The 19,634-nt window shown below is 41.1% G+C and overlaps 1 protein-coding gene across 8 annotated transcripts in view; it reads right to left on the reverse strand.

The window, feature by feature from the left end:
* Positions 1-19,634, reverse strand: part of KPNA6 (karyopherin subunit alpha 6) — a 59,268-nt gene that overhangs the window by 30,510 nt on the left and 9,124 nt on the right. The window contains exon 1 of one of the 8 annotated variants that reach the window (XM_027864478.1): positions 1,401-1,434. The exons of the other annotated variants lie outside the window; for them this stretch is intronic. Within the exon in view, the coding sequence (XP_027720279.1) occupies positions 1,401-1,419 (19 nt within the window). The 5' untranslated portion in view covers positions 1,420-1,434. Of the gene's footprint in view, positions 1-1,400; positions 1,435-19,634 lie in introns of those variants that run through there. 8 annotated transcript variants of the gene reach the window in all.

Here is a 19,634-nt window from a genome sequence, read left to right on the forward strand (position 1 = left end):
TGCTGCTGCTGTTGCTGCTACTATTGCTACTGCTGCTACTATTGCTGTTGCTGCTACTATTGCTGCTGCTGCTACTGCTGCTGCTGCTGCTGCTGCTACTATTGCTGCTGCTGCTACTGCTGCTGCTGCTACTATTGCTGCTGCTGCTGCTATTACTACTATTGCTACTGCTACTGCTGCTGCTGCTGCTGCTACTGCTGCTACTATTGCTGCTGCTGCTGCTACTATTGCTGCTGCTGCTGCTATTACTACTATTGCTGCTGCTGCTGCTATTACTACTATTGCTACTGCTACTGCTGCTGCTGCTGCTGCTACTGCTGCTACTGCTGCTGCTGCTACTATTGCTGCTGCTATTACTATTGCTGCTGCTGCTGCTGCTGCTGCTGCTACTATTGCTGCTATTACTACTATTGCTACTGCTGCTGCTGCTGCTACTGCTGCTGTTACTGTTACTACTTCTGCAGCCACCGCCACCCCCCCCCCCCACTACTACTGCTACAGGTACAACATTTAAGGAACAACGCTGATAAAAGATAGAGACTATCCAGAAGCATGGATCAGGAAGATGAGGCGCCTGGAGTCCACACGAGACAAGAATGAGTATAAGGTCCTGGGGATGTCCAGCCAAGAGAAGAAAAGACCTGATGGGAATATGACAGCTGTCTCCAAGAACGTGAGGGGCTGTTGCATGGGAAGAATTAGTCTTGTTCTGCTTGGCTCCAAAGAGCAAAATAAGGAGCAAGGAAGGGTGGAGGGCAAGGGAAAAGTGCAAAGTGGCAGGTTTAGGCTCGGTCTGCACAGAAAATCTTCCTTCAGTTAGAATGATTCAAATGCAGACTGGATTGCCTGGAGGGAGTGGGTTCTCTCTCATTAGAAGTCTTCAAAGACTGGACCACTACTTCTAGGTGTGCTTTAGAAGAGTCTCTTCTAGTTTTACAGGTTGGACTACAATGCTACTATAGCACCTTCCAACTTTGGAGTCCTGCAATTCTAGGGCTTTCATGACAGTCTCAAGGCTCCAGGGATTTAAAAATGAACTTGTGAGGTTAAAAATAGAAAGTGAAAAGACTGGACAGACAGGAACGAAGGATATTCTGCCAATGGCATACAATAACATGAAGGGCATCCAAACGAGTTGCGGACACCCAATGAGGCTGAGGTGGAGAAGAGGTGAAGCCTGGCTCTCTGGTAAGCTGGGCTGGGACCTCCCTGAGACGACAGAACACTACCGAGTTCTGAGAACGTGTCAAACTCACAGCTACACTGGGTATGGTGCAAGCCAACCTAGTACAAAAGCAAGGGAGCTTGGGGATATTCTCTGGCCACTCCTAGGTAACTAATGGTTATTTAGTACAGATGGGTAACAAAAGGCTGCCATGCTGCCTATTGAGTTTCATTACCTGACAGTTGCTTTTTCATGACTGAGATCCAGATCTACCCAGGGTGGCTGTTCCTCTGCTTGCCTCAGCACAGAGCTGACAAGGGGAGCGAGAAGGGCGATTATATGACCGTTTTCATCACCATGGCAACAGGGGGAATCTCACAAATGCCAACTTATGACTTCACTGGAGGATCCAGGAAGGGGAACCATAATGATTAGAAGGGAGGAATTCACGTTGAAAACATTACCTTAAATGAAAAACAATACCTCAGAACAAGGTCCAAAGAAAGAAACATTATCAGAGAGGCTCCTTTTAGATCCGTGTGCCTATGTCATGAGCCAAGGAGGCTTCCTTGATTCAGGCTGGTGGTAGTGTGGTAGAAATTCACTTTCTTCCACTATTCAGGTACTTGCTATCTAGAAGACTTTAAATGAGTTAAATGATTTCTCTAGGACTCAGTTTCTTTAGCTGTTAAATGGTGGGGGAGAGGGAAATCATGCTCTCCAGCTAGCCTTCGTGGACAGGGAGATGTTGTCTATATGGCAGTGACAGGTGGGCAGATCTGGATTGGGCTGAGTGATCCCCAAAGTAGTTATTAACAGATGGTTATCAATTTGGAAGGAAGTTTCTATCAGAATATTCCAGTCTTATCTTGTGCTGTTTACTACCAATCAACAAGTATTTATTGAGCACTAATTATGTGCCAGGCACTAGACTAAGTGTGCTGGGGATTTAAAAGAGGCACAAAACAATGCCTGCCCTCAAGAAGCCTATATTCTGATATAATTTGGATGAGACAAAGATAGCACACTGAGCAAATCTGCAGACGAAAATGTGGAAAAAAGAGTTAACGTGCTTGATGACAAAGTCAGGATCCAAAAAAAGATCTCGGATGGGTTAGAGCAATAGGCCAAATACTAACACTACTTTTTTTTTTTTTGCTCAGAACGTATCATGGTTAAAGAAAATTATCTTAGAAAAAAACAAACAGCCCATTATCTTCAAGGACCTTACATTTCATCATGTACAGCTGGGCGTAAGAGTCAGCAAGATTCATTTCCTGAGTTCAAATCTGGCCTTGCTGAATGACTCTGGGCATGTCACTTCAACCCTGTTTTGACTCCGTTTCCTCATCTGTAAAATGAGCTGGAGAAGGAAATGGCAAACTACTCCAATATCTTTGCCAAGTAAACCCCAAATGAGGTCATAAAGAGTCGGACACAATTGAAATGAATGAACAACAACAAACAAGGAGGGGAAGGGCATATCCAGATAGTTCATCTGAAAAAGATCTTAGAATTTAGGGAACAGAAAACAATATAAATCATCAATATAAAACAGTAGCTTGATGAAAGCTGATGAGATCCTGGGCTACATCAGTGTCCACAATAAGGGAGCGAAGAGTTTCTCTGTCTTTTCCCCTGGTCATATCACATTCGGAATATTACATTCAATTCTGGGCACTCATTTAAGAAAACGGGTAAGCTAGAGAGTATCCAGAGGATAACAACTAAAATAGGAAAGGGCTTCAAAATCATGCCACAAGAGGGATGGTTGAAGGAATTAGAGATGCTTCTCTAAAAACAAGTTCATGGGGGCACCCAGGTGGCGTAGTGGATAGAGCACCGGCCCTGAAGTCAGGAGGGCCTGAGTTCAAATCTGCCCTCAGACCAAACACTTGACACTAACTGTGTGACCCTGGGCAAGTCACTTAACCCCAATTGCCTAAAAAAATAAAAAAAAAAAATAAAAACAAGTTCATGGACACTAGGTTAAGAACCCCTGCCCTAGACACTGAGTTCTATGAAGACAGGGATTCTAATTACTAAATTTTTTATTTCCTTACTGGTAAGGTCAGTACTCTATCCTAACACTTATATGTTACATTCTACAATGTCAGGCTTGGAATTTTGATTTTATACTTCATGTTGGTCTAGAACCTTTCTTTAGAGGGATGGCAGGAGCCCTCAGCCCCTAATCATTCATAAAAAATGAATCAGTAAGCATTTACTAAGCACCTTCTATTTGCTAGGCACAATGGCAAGAGCTGGAGACCCAAAGACAGAAACAAAGCAGTCCCTGACAACAAGTAGTACACATTCTATCAGGGGAACCAAGCTGTATCTATGTAAGCAGATATGCAATAAACATGCAATAAACATAATAGGAGTTGGGGGTGTGTGGGGTGTTTACACTAACCAAGAAAAACCTTATGGAAGAGGAGGAGGTTAGTTCTTGAACTGAGCTCTGAAGGAAGTTAGGAATTCTAGGCAAAGAGAGGGTACTTTATAGGTCGGGGAAAAGGCTGTGCAAAGGCACAGGTGATGGTAAGGAGTTATAATAGATCTTAAGCATTCAAAGCTTCTGTGAATAGATTGACCAGATCAGCACAGGGTCTCACACTTGAGTCAGGGGCCCAGTCTATACATTAGGCCCATCTTTTATAATTATTAGGCCTGAAAACACCCTTTATCCCAAACTGAATGTCTCTAGGAGGTAAATTCTCTTCTTTTAGTGGGAAAGAGGTTTCTTCATGGACTAACTGTTGAGTTTGATGGGGGATGGCGGGAGAGAGGCTCTCAAGATCCTAACATTTCTGAAAAATGAATGAACATTTATTAGGCTCCTGTGGCAGATGCTAGGACATGTGGAGCAGGCAGGAATCATTGGGATGGGAGCTCCTTGGGCAGAGGTATTACTTCATTCACTGTATTCATGTCCCCAGTCTGCCTCTCACCTAGTGCCAGCATCAAAGAATCATTCAAGTATTAATAAATTCTTGTCGATTGACTTAGGGTGTGGCTTTCGTCTTTGTATCCCTAACAGAGGACATGGCACTTGGTAGAAATAGAATAAATCCTTGTTGCTTGTTCAAGAACATGTGACAGTGAAATAGAATAAGACCAGGGACCCTATCTTCCCTTCTGTCACTGCACATGCAGGTCCAGCTTATTTTCAATCTATGTGAAGCACAATTAGCAAAGAAAATTTCCAGGTTATGGGGTCAGGGTGAGAGAATGGATCCAAAACACATTCAAGTCAAATCAAGTGCAGATCACATATGGGCTGCCTACCAGTTTTTTGTTTTTTTTTTTTTAAGGCAATTGGGGTTAAGTGACTTGCCCAGGGTCACACAGCTACTAAGTGTCAAGTGTTTGGTCTGAGGCCGGATGTGAACTTGGGTCCTTCTGACTGCAGGGCTGGCTGGTGCTCTATCCATTGTGCCACCTAGCTGCCCCATCCCGAGCAGTTTTTGCCTCCATTAGTGGTTCTTTGGCAAGTTAACATGGTCAGCAACTGGGACAGCTCGGTGGCACAGTGGATAGAGCACCAGTCTGCCCTGCAGTCAGAAGGACCCGAGTTCAAATCCAGCCTCAAGATACTTGACACATATTAGTTGTGTGACCCTGGGCAAGTCACTTAACCCTGATTGTTTTGAAAAAGAACAAACCAAAAAACCCATGGTCAGCAACCTAGCCCAGGGTCTGTGATTCAAACTGATTCCTCTAAAGCCAGTTTTGAACTATAGATATTCTCCCCCACCTCAGCCCAGCAGGCCTGTTATAATGAGGCGGCAAGTGGAGGCCCAAAGTGGAACTCTGGCCCATCAGGCTTGGGACTGACAATAGCTCCTCCACTTCACTTGTTGGGGAACCTAGATTCTCTCAGTCAACTGAAAGAATTTCTCATTTTGGGGATTGCTCCTGGTAGGGACTACAAGAGTCCTGTGATGATGAATGCACATTGGTCTCCAAATGAGGGGTGAATGACCTTAACAACCAGGCCTCCTCCTAAAGAGAAGAAACTCAGTGGGATAAGTGAGTACACAGTGGAACTTCTTAAAATTCAGAAGAAACGAAACCTGACACTGTAACGAAATTTAATGCTTGGGTATCAAGAGTCATTTGACAAAGGGAGATGAGGAGAGGGTCAGGAGAAGAGAAACAGAAGTGTCCAAAGGCTTTGCTGTCAAGTTGTAAAACCTTCCTGTATGAGTTTTGAAGTTTCTCTAACATTAAAAAAAAACCAGCTCAATTTTCCCCACTGTGAAACTTGGTATGACTTTCCTTTCCTCTCTACTACTGGCTTGCATAAATTCATCTTGTTTCCAACTTCAACAATGCACAGTTCTTAGGAAGATAAGGTGCAGAGGGAAGATGGATACAAAGCACATTTCCAAGTCCCAATGTTATCCATGGCTCTCACTCCCTGCCATCAGTATACCCCATCCCATCCATGTTCCAAAGATCCTCAATGGTGGAATGTAATATGGACCTCAGTATTCAATAGTCCCCCTTTTCTTTAATGCAACTTCCTGTTTTCATGGGATACAGCAACACTGAGAATTTTAGCCAAAGTGTGTCTAAGAAACAGACTCCTTTTCTTACATTTGTTCCCATAAACATATCATAAAGGTATTTGGGACAGACTTTGTGGAGAATACCCAGCCACCGAAGGGCCAAGATTCTCTGGTGGGGGGGACGGCAATGGGGAGAAAGACTACAGAATTTCAGAATTGAGATGATTTCTGAGGCTGCTTCCAGCTCTAGCTCAACTTTTTCATTTTATGAAAAAGAAACACTTACACCTAAAGAGGACAAAGCAACCTTGCTGAAAGTCAAAAAGTTAGTGGATTATTGATAAATGGTCACAGGATATGAACAGGCAGTTTTCAGATGAAGAAATTAAAGTTATCTATAGTCATATGAAAAAATTCTCTAAACCACCATTGACTAGAGAAATGCAAATCAAAACAACTCTGAGGTACCACCTCACAACTATCAGATTGGCTAATATGACAAAACAGGAAAATTATTGCTGGAGAAGATGTGGGAATATTGGAACACTGATGCATTGTTGGTAGAGTTGTGAACTGATCCAACCATTTTGGAGAGCAATTTGGAACTATGCCCAAAGGGCTATAAAAATATGCATACCCTTTGACCCAGAAATACTACTTCTAGGTAGTATCCCAAAGAAATCATACAAATGGAAAAAGGACCCATGTTAACAAAAATATTGATAGCAACTCTTTTTGTGGTGGCCAAGAATTGAAAATTGAAGAGATGCCCATCAATTGGGGAATGGCTGAACAAGTTGTGGTATGTGAAAGTAATGGAATACTATTGTGCTATAAGAAATGATGAGCAGACAGACTTCAGAAAAACCTAGAAAGACTTGTATGGTCTGATGCTGAGTGAAGTGAGTAGAACCAGAAGAACATTGTACATAGTAACAGCCACACTGTGATGACTAACTTTGAACAGAAGAGACTAACATCTCTTCTTAGCAATGCAAGGATCCAAGACAATTACAAAGGACTCACGAGGGAAAATCCATCCAGAGAATAAGGGGAGGAAGTGAAGGGAATAAGCATTTATACAGCACCTACTATGTGCCAGGCACTGTGCTAAGTGCTTTTTACAAATATCTTATTTGATCTTCCTAACAACCCTGAGTAATAGGTGCTATTATTACCTCCATTTTACAGCTGAGGAAACTGAGGCAAATAGAAGTTAAGTGACTTGTCCAGGGTCACAGAGCTAGTAGGTACTGGAAGCTGGATTTGAACACAAGTCTTCCTGACCCTAGACCAAGTCTCTAATCACCGCACCACTAGCTGCCTTGCAACTAGAAAAAAGAATCAGGCAAAGCTTTTTGAATGAGGTAATACTTAAGCTAAGCCTTGAAGGGAGCTAGGAGTTCCAAGAGCTAGACATGAAGAGAAAGAGGTATGAGGGGAAGAGCCAGGGCAAAGGCATGGAGGTGGGATATGGAATGCTGTGTATAAAGAATACTAAGTAACCCAGCCTGGCTGAAGGGCAAAATTCATGACAGAGATTATTAGCATCACCACAAGAATGCAACAGATGTTACCAAGATAGGTTGTATACAATTCCAGAAGATTCATGGTGAAACATGTTGCCCACCTCCTGACAGCGAGATGATAGACTCAGAGGGCAGATTAACATTTGTGATATGGCCAATGTGGGAATTTGTTTCGTTTGACTATAGCTTTTTGTAACAGATGTATAAATGGGTTTTCTTTTTTTGTCAATGGGGACAGGGAGTGAGAAGGCAGATTTCCCTTAATTGAAAAAAATTTATTTAAAAAATAAAAACAAAAACACAAGAGAAGTTAGCTTTTGTCAAAGAGGAGGCTGGGATAATTGAAAACACTGTACAATTTCCTACACTCAATCTAGGAAATGATGATCTGAAAGGTAGGTGACTACTAAATGAGAAGAGAAGGTAACCTGAGCCAGCATGAGTGCAGCACTAGGACACACCCACACCCACACCCACACCCCACATCCCACAAGGAGAGAGGTGAGAATGAAGAGGCTGCCATCTTTACCACCAAAAGGAGAACCTGTAGGGATGGACAGCATGCATTCTTCCTTCCTATGTTTCTTCTAGTCTGGATGACTAGCTGATCTCTGGAGAGGCTGCAGCACTCAATGAGGTACCGAAGCGTTCTTGGGCTTGTTGGAAGTAGCACATTGCCTACAAACAGGACCTGTTTACCTTGGTGAAGTATCTTACATCCAGAGTATCTTACTACCTTTAGGGGGATAATTCTATTTAGACTTAAACTTGGAGTTGGAAAGAAATTTAGAGATTTTGTCCAAACCATTAATTTTACACATGAGCAAACTGAAGTCTAAAATGACTAAATGATTTGTTCAAGGCCACATAGGTAGTAGAGTTCAGATTCTAACTCGGGTCCTCTGACTCCACATCCATGGCACCACTCAACTTATACACAGGATATGCTTCTGACACAAACACAATTTGGTTAAAAAAAAAAAAGAATAAAAATAAAATTATGCTGGCAGGGCTTGGGGAAACAGTCATTCGTAAACTGCTGGGGACAATGTAAATTACTGCAGTCTTCAACATAGCAATCCGTTGCTACTCAACAAATATCATAAAAGAGATAAATACCCTCTGATTAAGTAACTCTAATATTAGGTATATACTCTAAGGAATTTAAAAAGGAAAGATTTTTTTTTAAAAGATGCTTATAGATACTATGTGACAGCAAAAAACGCTACAATCTAAATTAACGATAGTTGGGAAATTGACAGTTTATGCATGAAGAAATCTCTCCCTTCTTATGAAGCCTCTTCATGGCCCACTAAGCTGCTCCTCCAACAAAAATATGCCATCCTTCAGTGAAAAGTGATTTCTCAGGGGCAGCTAGGTGGCGCAGTGGATAGAGCTCCAGCCTTGGAGTCAGGAGCTTAAATATGGCCTCAGACACTTGACCCTTACTGTGTGACCCTGGGCAAGTCACTTAACCCCATTGCCTAGCACCCCCCCCCAAAAAAAGACAAGTGATTTCTCCTTTATGTGTATAATGGAGAAAGCCCAGAACCTGAAGTGAGAGCCCCTACATAGGTCACTTGGACACTCAGGTCTTCAGTTTCCTCAGCTATAAAAGGAGTAGACTAGACTAGATGACCTCTACAATTCTAGTTCTTTTTTTAAAATTTATTTTGATTTATCAACAATCACTTCCATATGCTTTTGAGTTTAAAATTTCTCTCCCTTCCTCCCCACCACCCTCCCCAAGATGGCGCACAATCTGATATAGGCTGTACATATACATTCTATTAAACATATTTTCACATTAGTGATGTTGTAAGGAAGAATTAGAACCAATAGGAGGAACCACCAGAAGGAGGAAACAAAATTCAACAGAAGAAAAAAATAGCAAATAGTACGCTTCCATACAGTTCTAGTTCTAATGACATCCAATGAAGACCTGATGATCCTGGACAAATCTTGTTCCTGGACAAAGTCTTAGTTTCTGCATCTGAAAAATGGGAATATCTGCACAACCAACACACAAAGTTGTTGTGAGGAGAGTGCTTTATAATCAGAAGGGCTTTAGAAATGTGACCTACTTCCATCAAGGAAGCAATCATCTGAAGCAAGCTTGCCTGGGAGGGTACAAAACAGCTGCACTGAGGAGATAAGGAAACCAGCTTTCATTTCCCAGTTAATGACAGGATGATCTTCCAGAAGGGGAGGCTGGGCCAGGAGACTATAAACAGGAAACCAATCAGTCTCTTTAATTATGATCATCACCAGGCAACAAGCTTAGGAGGTCCTTCTTGAAAAGGGAGGTTTTCTAATGAAATGCTACCACTTGCTGCACTCAACCCAGAAAATGCTAAGGGTTTAAATCAAGGAGACTGATTGCGGAGTATATGTTGTAGATCTCTGAAGAGCAGGGAGGCTGTACGTCTCATAACGATAAGCTAATGGCTATTTAATGGCACAAGGAAGAGAGATGAGAGAAACGAATGAACAACTCCCCTTAATCAACACACAGCTTAACATTTGGACTCTTTTTTCAAGAATGTTATGCATCCTCCCCAAGCTTTAAGCCACCTCTTTTCTGCCTGCCCCTCCTTTCCCTTTGTACTTTCCCAGTAATTTTTAGGACTGTGTAAAGCTCAGTCCTTGGGCAAACAGCTCAGTTATCAATAGAAAGCTGTTTGCTAAGACAGTGTTGTTATAAGTTAGCTAATTAAATAACAGCCTCACGATTACATAACAAAATGACATGGTTTTCAGCTGATTTGGAGACCTTGGCCCTAGTATGCAACCAACTCCAAATATAGAATATTTATTGGGGAAAAGGGAAATCTAAGTTGGTAGAACAGAGAGCAGATTTGGCCCCTGCTAAATGTGAGTGTCCCCCCAAAGCTCTGTTCTTGGCCCACTTTTGCTATACTTTCTCTTAGTGATTCAATCCATTCCCATAGTTTACTTATCACCTCTGTAGATGACTCTCAATCTTCAGTCCTACATCACTTTGACGTCCTACCTTCAACTCAACCTGTCACGAGAGGTGACAAAACCTCTAGCTTTCCGCAATTGCCAAAGAAGATAATGCAAACTCCTTAGCCTAGCATTTGAGCCTCTCACCTACCATTCCAGCCTTATTTCACATTCCTCCCCTTCAAGCATTCCAGTCAGTTGCTCCCTTAATGCAGCATGTCACTTTCTTCCTCCCTTCACAGGAGCAGACCATCCATCCCCTATTTCTAGCACTCCTCCCTCCCTCCTCTCAGTCTGTTGAAAACTTTTTCTTCAGTCAAAACTTAAGCCAAGTGTCACCTCCTTCATGGATCATCAATGGTCCAGGCTGAAGTGTTCTCTCTCTTCCCTCTATCTCACTCTGCCTTGTATTACACTTACATGTGTACATCACACTCCTCTCTCAGTAAGGTATTTATAACCTAAGCTCAGGGATTGTACCATTTTTCAATTCTATGTTCTCACTCAAGGCGTGACCTTAAACAGAAAAGATGACTGGTTGAATGAAATAGGGAAGAACACTAGGTCCAAGGCTTGCTAAGTCACAGATTTTTAAAAGGAGACAAATAAGCCAAACTCTTGAAGTCTGATTTAATGAGACTCTTAACGAACCACTGCCTTACTAGTGGAACTCAAAATTCAGTCCCTGGCATCCCTAGCAATCCACTCTCCATCACCATTTTCACTTGAGCATTGGTGGAACCCAATCCAGAGTTTGTAGACTTTGTATTTGAACAAGTGAAAAAATAAAAGTTGTTACCAAATGTTTTTCCAAAGCTGACAAAGCAAACCAGAGAAGTCTTTCCAACTGCTAATTCCTTTACTAAATAACCTCTATAAAAATATTCATATGCAGATAGCTCATACCAAATACATATTTCATTTTTACTACAAGTTTTCTCAAAGACTGCTATTTAGTCTACCACATAAGTGAACTATTTGAGCCTGTGTGAGTTTATGGCCTGAACACAGGTATTTCAAAGCCCCCTAAAACCATGTTTGGCCTACCCTAGTTTCTGTTTTTCAAAGAAGGGCACTGGACAGCTCTAAATCTAGAGTCCTTCCAAATCTATTGTTCTATTACTTTTTCTTCGGTGACAGAACTGGCTAGAGAAGGTACAACACTAACATAACTGAAGACCACAGATAATGTGGTACCCATATCTCAAAAGGTACCCACCCCTATCATTATAGTTCTCAAGCTACTATCACGGTACTTTAATTAGCTCTTGGTTAAGGCATTTGCTAAAAATTCATGGATGAATTAATGAAGCCAAAGATGTAGTGACTAACAGAATAGCAACCTGAAAAAAAGAACACTCTAATAGCATGCTCCAGAGAGCAGTTTTAGATTTGTACCCAATATTTTAAAAAAAAATTTTTTATTAATTTATTTTGATTTATCAATAATCACTTTCATAAGCTTTTGAGTTTTAAATTTTTCTCCCTCTCCTCCTCCTTCCTCAAAATGGCACGCAATCTGAAATAGGTTATACATATACATTCTATTAAACATATATTCACATTAGTGATGTTGTAAGGAAGAATTAGAACCAAAAGGAGGAACCACCAGAAAGAGGAAACAAAACCCAACAGAAGAAAAAAATAGCAAATAGTATGCTTCGATCTGCATTCAAATGCTATAGTTCTTTCTTTGAATGTGGATACCATTTTCCATTATGAGACTTTTGGAGATGTCTTAGATCCTTGCAATGCTAAAAAGGGCTAAGTCTATCAATGTTAGTCATTGCACACCGTGGCTGTTACTGTGTACAATGGTCTCCTGGCTCTGCTCACGTCACTCTGCATCAGACCATACAAGTCTTTCCAGGTTTTTCTGAAGTCAGTCTGCTCATCATTTCTTACAGCACAATAGTATTACACTACATTCATATACCACAACTTGTTCAGCCATTTCCCAATTGATGGGCATCCCCTCAATTTCCAAGTCTTTGCCAACACAGAAAGAGCTGCTATAAATATTTTTGTACATGTAGGTCCTTTTCCCATTTGTATGATCTCTTTGGGATACAGCCCTTAGAAGTGCTATTGCTGGGTCAAAGGGTATTGTGCCCAATATTTTTAATCAATGACTTGGACAAAAGCATAGGTGGAAGACTTATCTAGCCTTTAAGGTAAGTCAGTCAACAAACATTTATTAAGCTCCTACTCAGGCCAGACCCTGTGCTAAGTGCTGAAGATGCAAAGATAAACAATCTCTGCCCTTTAAGGAGCTTCCCATCACTAGTCATCTAGACTTTCTTCCTGCCACTGGACCCTGCTGACTCTGGAAAAGAGAGTGAAGCTGACCACTTTGTGCAGCTCTGCCTCACTTAAATCCAATTCATCTGCAAGTCAAGACATCTCCTTGTGATGTCATTGGTCCTCTTTGAAAACGAAGGACTAACAACAACGTTTTAAATGATTTGCCTGGGGTCACACAGCCAGTCGGTGTCAGAGACAGAATTTGAACCCAGGTCTTTACTCTAGGTCAACTGTCTTCACTATGTCAGAAGTGTACTACAAGTCAAAAAACACACTCCTTGGAACTGAGCTGCGTTATCTTTGTGTTTTCCTAAGTGCCTATTCTGAGGCTTCCCCCATCACAGGAAGATTTCTTTAGATAAACTTTTTTTTTCTTTCTTTTTTTTTTGGCTAAGCAATGGGGTTAAGTGACTTGCCCAGGGTCACACAGCTAGTAAGTGTTATCTGTCTGTGGTCACATTTGAACTCAGGTCCTCCTGAATCCAGGGCCGGTGCTCTATCCACTGTGCCACCTAGTTGCCCCAGGGGGATTTCTTTAGAGCAGCAAGGGACCTTATAGATAATTTAGTCTAATCCTTTCATTAAAAAAGAACAAGAATGGAAGGTGACTTACCTAAAGTCACATAGCTTGTAATAAGCAGAGCCAGCACCAATTTAATGCAAGCATGCTCCTTAAAAACCAGAACAGAAAATGACTGGTGGAACCACTGGAATGAACAGATTTCAGGAAGTACAACAATTGATAGCGCAATAAAACTGTATTGGTATCAATATTGGCTGAATCTTTAGAATGGCATCTTTCAAAAGGATTTTAAAAAGCGATAACATTGAAAAGTTACACAATTATGTAAAAAATCCACTATGAAATTTTATATTTTTTCTCATCCACATAAAGGTGTTTTATTCATTTTAAATGATTATTGCTGTTTTCAACAAACATCTGCACTGTACTGGGCACTAGTCATCATCAGTTTGGCTGGGGAAAGATCCAGAAGATAATCACAACAGAGCATTTTTCTACTATCCCATACATTGGAAAGGCAGTATTTTTTGAAATTTCAGATAACAGGTTTGAAAATTGTTCTCCTTCCATGAAGTTAAAATCTAATTGCATAGCAGAGTAACTAGTGGCTTAATTCTTGGTATGCAGCTAAACTCTCTAAAAGGAATCAGAAAATTATGTGCGTAAGTACAGACCATCTTCTGGTTTTATGTTAGTCAAATTTGGGGAGACAGGGGAGGGGTAGAGTGTAGTCTATATTTAGACAAATTTGCACTTGGTTTGGAGTTTAGAGCAAACAGATGCTTCAACAGAAACAATGGCTTGGAAATTCTTTCAAAGGCTAGATTTAATGAAGATTTTGTATAGCAGTAGCTATTGACAGGAGCCGCAATACCTTCTTTCCAATCTCTCCTTATCTTAGTTCCTTCCCTAACGCCTACAAACAATGCCTTAAGAAAAAAAAAACAAACTTTTTTTTCTCTAAACTCCTTGAAAAAGTCATTTTTACACTTAGTATGTCTCTACGTCCTTTTCTCTTCCTCTCTTCTAAATCTTCTGGCTTCTGATCTCATAATTCAACTAAAACTGCATTTTCCAAAGTTATTAATGATCTAATTGACTAATCAAATGTTCTTTTTTTCAGTTCCCATCCCATAACACTTGACACTGTTGACCATGGTTTTTGTGATATTGCACTCTCTTGGTTCTCCTCTTACAGGTCTGACAGCTCTTTTTCAGACTCCCTTGCTAGATCTTTGAACTCAGGAAGATGAGATTTCTGGACTCCAGGCCTGCCACTCTATCCACTGTGCCACCTAGCTGCCCCCAAGATAATTCCTAGGATCTATAGATCCAGTCCTAGACTTTCTGTTGAGTTCCAGTTCTGCAATATAAATTGTCTATTGGATATTTCAAACTGGGTGTCCCAAAGATACCTGAAACTTGGGGCAGCTCGGTGATGCAGTGGATAGAGCACTGGGCCTGAAGTCAGGAGGATCTGAGTTCAAATCTTGCCTCAGACCAAACACTTGACACTTACTAGTTGTGTGACCCTGGGCAAGTCACTTAACCTCAAGTGCCTAAAAAAAAGAAAAAAGAAAAAAAAAAGATATCTGAAACTCAACATACCCAAAACAGAATTCATCATCATCCCCTGCCATCTCTGAAATTTGCCCTTCTTTGAACATTCCAATTATTGTGGTGGGCACCAGCATCTTTCTACTCACCCAGTTTCACAATCTCAATGTAATCTTCAACTCTTCCTTCAATCTCATTCACCCTACATAATTCAACCAGTTGCCAAATCTTTTCATTTTTTTCCTCCACATCTCTAATCTACTTCTCTCTCCTCAATTCAGTCACTCATCATCTGTCATCTAGGCTACTGCAACAGCCTCCTAACTGTACTCCCTGCCTCTCTCTCCCCATTCCTATCTCAACTTCAATGAGGTGCCAAAATAATTTTCCTAAATAGCAAGTCTGACCATGCCTCCCTGTACCCTCATATTCGATAAACTGCAGTGTTTTCCTATTCTCTTCTTTTTCATATTTAAAACTCTTCACAACCTGGCTCCATCCTACCTTCTTACATACTAAATCCTTCCATGTAGTCCACTAGGCCAGCCACATTGGCCTAATTGTTGGTACTTACAAATGGCTTCCACCTTCTGTCTCCCTGATATTTGTACTAGCTGTCCCCCATGCCTGGAAGGTACTACCTCCTCACCTTTGTCTCTTAGAATCCCTGGCTTCCTTCTCAGCTCAAATGCCAGACTCCTCAACTGCTAGTGCCTTTTCCTTCAAGTCTACCTTCCATATATCAATTCTGTATGGATCCTGTATATGTCTATTCATGTACATTTCTAAATAACAATGAATAGCTAGCATTTATACAGCACCTTCTACAACTGAGGCACTGTGCTAAGCTCTTTACAAATATTATCTCACTTAATCCTCACAACAATCCTGGAAGATAGGTGCTATTATTATTGCTATTTTACAGTTGAGGAAACTGAGACAAACAGAAGTTAAGTGACTTGCCCAAGGTCACACAGCTAGTATGTGTTTGATGCTGGATTTGAACTCAGGTCTTTCTAATTCCAGGCTCGGCCTCTTTGAGGGTAGGGACTGCTCTCACCATCCATCTTTGCATTTAAAGCCAGGTGCATAGTAAGTGCTTATGTAAATAATAAATGTCTGCTGATTTTCTTTTAGGAATTGCCTTCTGAAAGACCTCTTGAAAAAATTTATTAACTCCTCAGTGGGGGAAGCTTTCATAGACCTCATTTAAAAATAATAAATCGATTTCCTGGTAACTTAGTTGGAGAGAGGTGAGACTCTGTATTTAAGGAAATTACTTTTGCTTATAATATGAGGATTTATTCAGTCTATCCCTCAAGGTGGACCAGTACAAATTCAATCCTTATTACTGCCTCCTCATGGAGGACAAATGGTTTCTAACCATGAAGCAAGACACCAGTCATATCAAAATCACACACCAGGTCAATTTTTAAGAAATTCATTCTAGTTGCTGAATTTCCTTTGGCATGGGATATTCTTTTAGGAGTCATTATGGTGCTAACGCAATGACAGAATCATGTTTCATTAATGTTAGAAAGGACCTTAGAGACCATCTAGTTAAACTTTATTTTATAGTACTTTTGAAACATGGCTACCTAGATTGGTTTCCAACAGGGATGGCTTTGACTGTGTCAATTTGCTGGTTTTAGGGTCCTATTATATCTGAATCTCAAATCCTTTTATGATCAAAGGATGTGGTTCTGAAATACATAAGGATCTCTGGGGATGGGAGAAATCTTAGGGCTCTGTCTCTTCTCTGTCCAAACATAATCATTTCAAACAGAATGGATTCATTTCAACTGGACTGGGAAAGTTCGGTTTTCAAGCAGTCTTAACTGTAAAACTTAGCATTTTTGTATTTTAACAATCTAATCTCAGAGCTTGCAAAGTTCCTTAGATGCCATGTAATCCAACCTTCCCTAATACAGGAATTCGTCATCCAGACTCTGCTTAAACACTTCAAGTGATGGGGAATGATTTTGAAGTGCAGTCAGTCTTTTTGGATAGCTCAAAATCTGCTTTCCTCTAAAATTCTACATTTTGGGCCCGATTCTTTTCTCTGAAACAAAGAATAAGTTTACTACCCTGACCATATGACAATACTACAACTATCTGAAGGACCCTACTGTATACCCCAAGTGTCATCTCCTTCAGGACAAATATCTCCAGCTCCTTCAATATGACATGGCTGCCAGATCCTTTAGCATCCTAGTCACCCTGCTTTGGATACATTCCAGTTTATCTAAGGCCTTCTTAAAACGTGGCAGGGGCAAAGCTCTAGATATGACTTGCTTAACACACTGGTATGATTAATACAGTAGACCCATTACTCCCCTTGACCTGAGCACTGTAAATTCTACTATTTGATGCTCTTTTAAAAAGCAGCTGAGATCTTGTTCTTTGTCTCAAATATATGATAGCTGGTGTCATACTCTGGCAAAAGCATTGAACACAATGGTAAAGACCTCAGTCATCTTACTTTACCCTTGCCCCCATACTTTCAACATGGTCCTCAAGCTTTATGTCTCAAACACAGATTCTTCATTCCTCATGACACCACCCTTATTCAGAGGTTCTAGTCTCTAACCTAGACTATTTGAGCAGCCTAACTGGTATCTATCTTTGCCTCCAGTCTCCTTCACTTCTAATTCATTCTATTCTACTTTAAGTAATACTCTAACTGTGATTGTGTCATTTTCCTAATGAGAAAAATTCACAGCCTCTCCATTACTTACCAAATAAAGTATAGGGTTATTCAGGTTGGCATTCAAGACTCTCCAAAATTTGGCCTCAGCCTATATTTTTGGCCTTATCTGTCAATACTTCCCTTCAGGCCTCCTATGCCCTGATCTGGACTACTGAGGGCTCCTTTCTCACCTTCTTGTTTAAAATATGTGATATTCTCTTCCTATCCCTAAATTTCTACCTGGAGAAATAGCATCCACCCTTCAAGATTCAACGAAAATGCCACCTCTGTCTTTCCAGTCAGAAGTCCTTTCCCTCTCTTCTCTGTTTCACTCTTACCTCTCCTATGGCAGGGGACATCACCTTCTACCTCCCGTTATAGCAGCATGCATTGCCCCTACTTGACTGAAAACTCCTAGAGGGCAGGAATCGTGCTTTTCATTCATTGTTGTACTCCCACTGCACCTGGCACAGGGCCTCTTTCCCACAAGTTAGTATGGGATTAATGTGTTCAACTGAGCTCCTACCCCAGTGCGTCTGTCAATCCACTGAAGCTTTAGCATCACTGCTGGCTGTCACCTTCCTGATGTCATGATCCTCTTTGAAAAGGAAAGACAAACAACAAACAACTGTCTTCTAATCTCTTTTTGGGAAATGAGGAGAGAAGAGATGAATAAAGCCAACACTACAACCACAGTGCTGTTCGATAGACTTGGTTTGAAGTGGGATATTCCAGATGCCTAAGGTAAGTCTGACACTGAAATCCAAATGCTCTCATATTTGAGAAGCCACCCAGCCTGGCCCCTCAGTTAAGCTCCAACTATTCTATTATGGAGTGGCAGCAGTAGTGGTAACAACAACTCACATTTCTATAGCTCTTACCTTTTAAACTTGGAAGTGCTTTTCATATATAATTTTATTTGACTCTCCCGGTAACCCTGGGAGACAGGCGCTAATATGACCTCCATTTTATAGATGGGGAAGCTGAGGCAGGGAAGTGACCAGGATCACTGACATTCAGCCCCTGCTGTTTTTCAGGAGGAGAACAAAGACTAACCTGGAGCCAAGAACCCTGCCTGAATTTTGGCTCTGACGCTTTCTTACTAGCTTTGTGACATAAGGCAAGTCACTCTCTGAGCTTCAGTTTCCTTACATGCAAAATGGGGAAAATCTAGATAGCTGGGCTTCTTCCCTCAAAAAGAGTATGAAGAGAATGTGTAGAAGTTGTTCTGTGAATTAAGTACCACGTCAATGTTAGTATCATTCCTACCCTTCTGAAGCAGGCTCAAATTCAGGTCAAGATTTTTCCACGGCCCTCATGATAAGACCTTTTCCAGTAAATGCCAATAAATTAACCTGGGCTTTTCCTTACACAGTACCTTAAGAGTGAAAGTGATTTTTCTGAGTGACCTCTAATCTAGACTGCTCCTAAACAGGAACGCCTCCTACAACTTCTTAGCAAGATTCTACTTTGAAGAGCTCCAGCGGTGAACAATGCATCGGCTATGGAGGTGTTTCTGAACAATGATAATAATTTGGATTTTTTTTCTTTATTCCAAGCTGAAATTGGTTTCCCTGCCACTTCCATCTCATTGCTCCTAGCTTTGCCCTGTGAGGTCAAGAAGAGTAAGTCTTATCGCTTGCCCACAAAAGTCTTCAGATCCTTGAAGAGTGATCAAGTTGCCCTTAAATGTTCTCTTTTCCAAGCTGTCTAATCCAGAGTACTTTACTTCTCAGCAGAACCTTCCCATATATTTTCCAAAATCCTCATTACTTCAGAAGGGGAGGTGGGAAGGAAATGACATACCAAAAGTCTCGACCACCTACAATGGTCCCCAAGTTCTACTTCTCCACACATTTAGTTGTTGACAATTTGTGCCAAGCATAATACACATGGGTAGTGTCATTTCATGTTCACCTTAGTTCCCGCTAAAATCTCTCAAAGTTCAGGACCCACTATAACGTTGAACTGAACCCAGCTCTGAGCGCTATGTTTTAAAAAAGGAGACTGACAAGCTGGCACATGCCCAGTAAATGGAAAGCATTATACTGAGGGGACCACGTGGAACTATGGTTGAAGAGGAAACTCTGAAGGAACTAAATACAGGAATACCAGATCAGAATCAGAGAGCCTGGGTTCAAAACCTGACTGACATTATCTGTGTGACCTTGGGGAAGTGACTTTACTTTTTTTGCCTCAGTTTCCTCATAGGAGGAAGTTAGATCATCAAATTTCTTAAGATTCATTACTAGGTTTAGCCTGAAGAAGATAAGACATGGTAGAGATATGACTGCTGTGTTCAAATAATTGAGGGGCAGTTATAAAGGAGGAGGATTTGACTTGCTTTGCTCGGTAGCAGAGATGATAATGAGAACCAAAGAGC

Source organism: Vombatus ursinus, unplaced genomic scaffold (assembly GCF_900497805.2).
Source record: "Vombatus ursinus unplaced genomic scaffold, bare-nosed wombat genome assembly UNPS02014775.1, whole genome shotgun sequence".
Classification (NCBI taxonomy): domain Eukaryota; kingdom Metazoa; phylum Chordata; class Mammalia; order Diprotodontia; family Vombatidae; genus Vombatus; species Vombatus ursinus.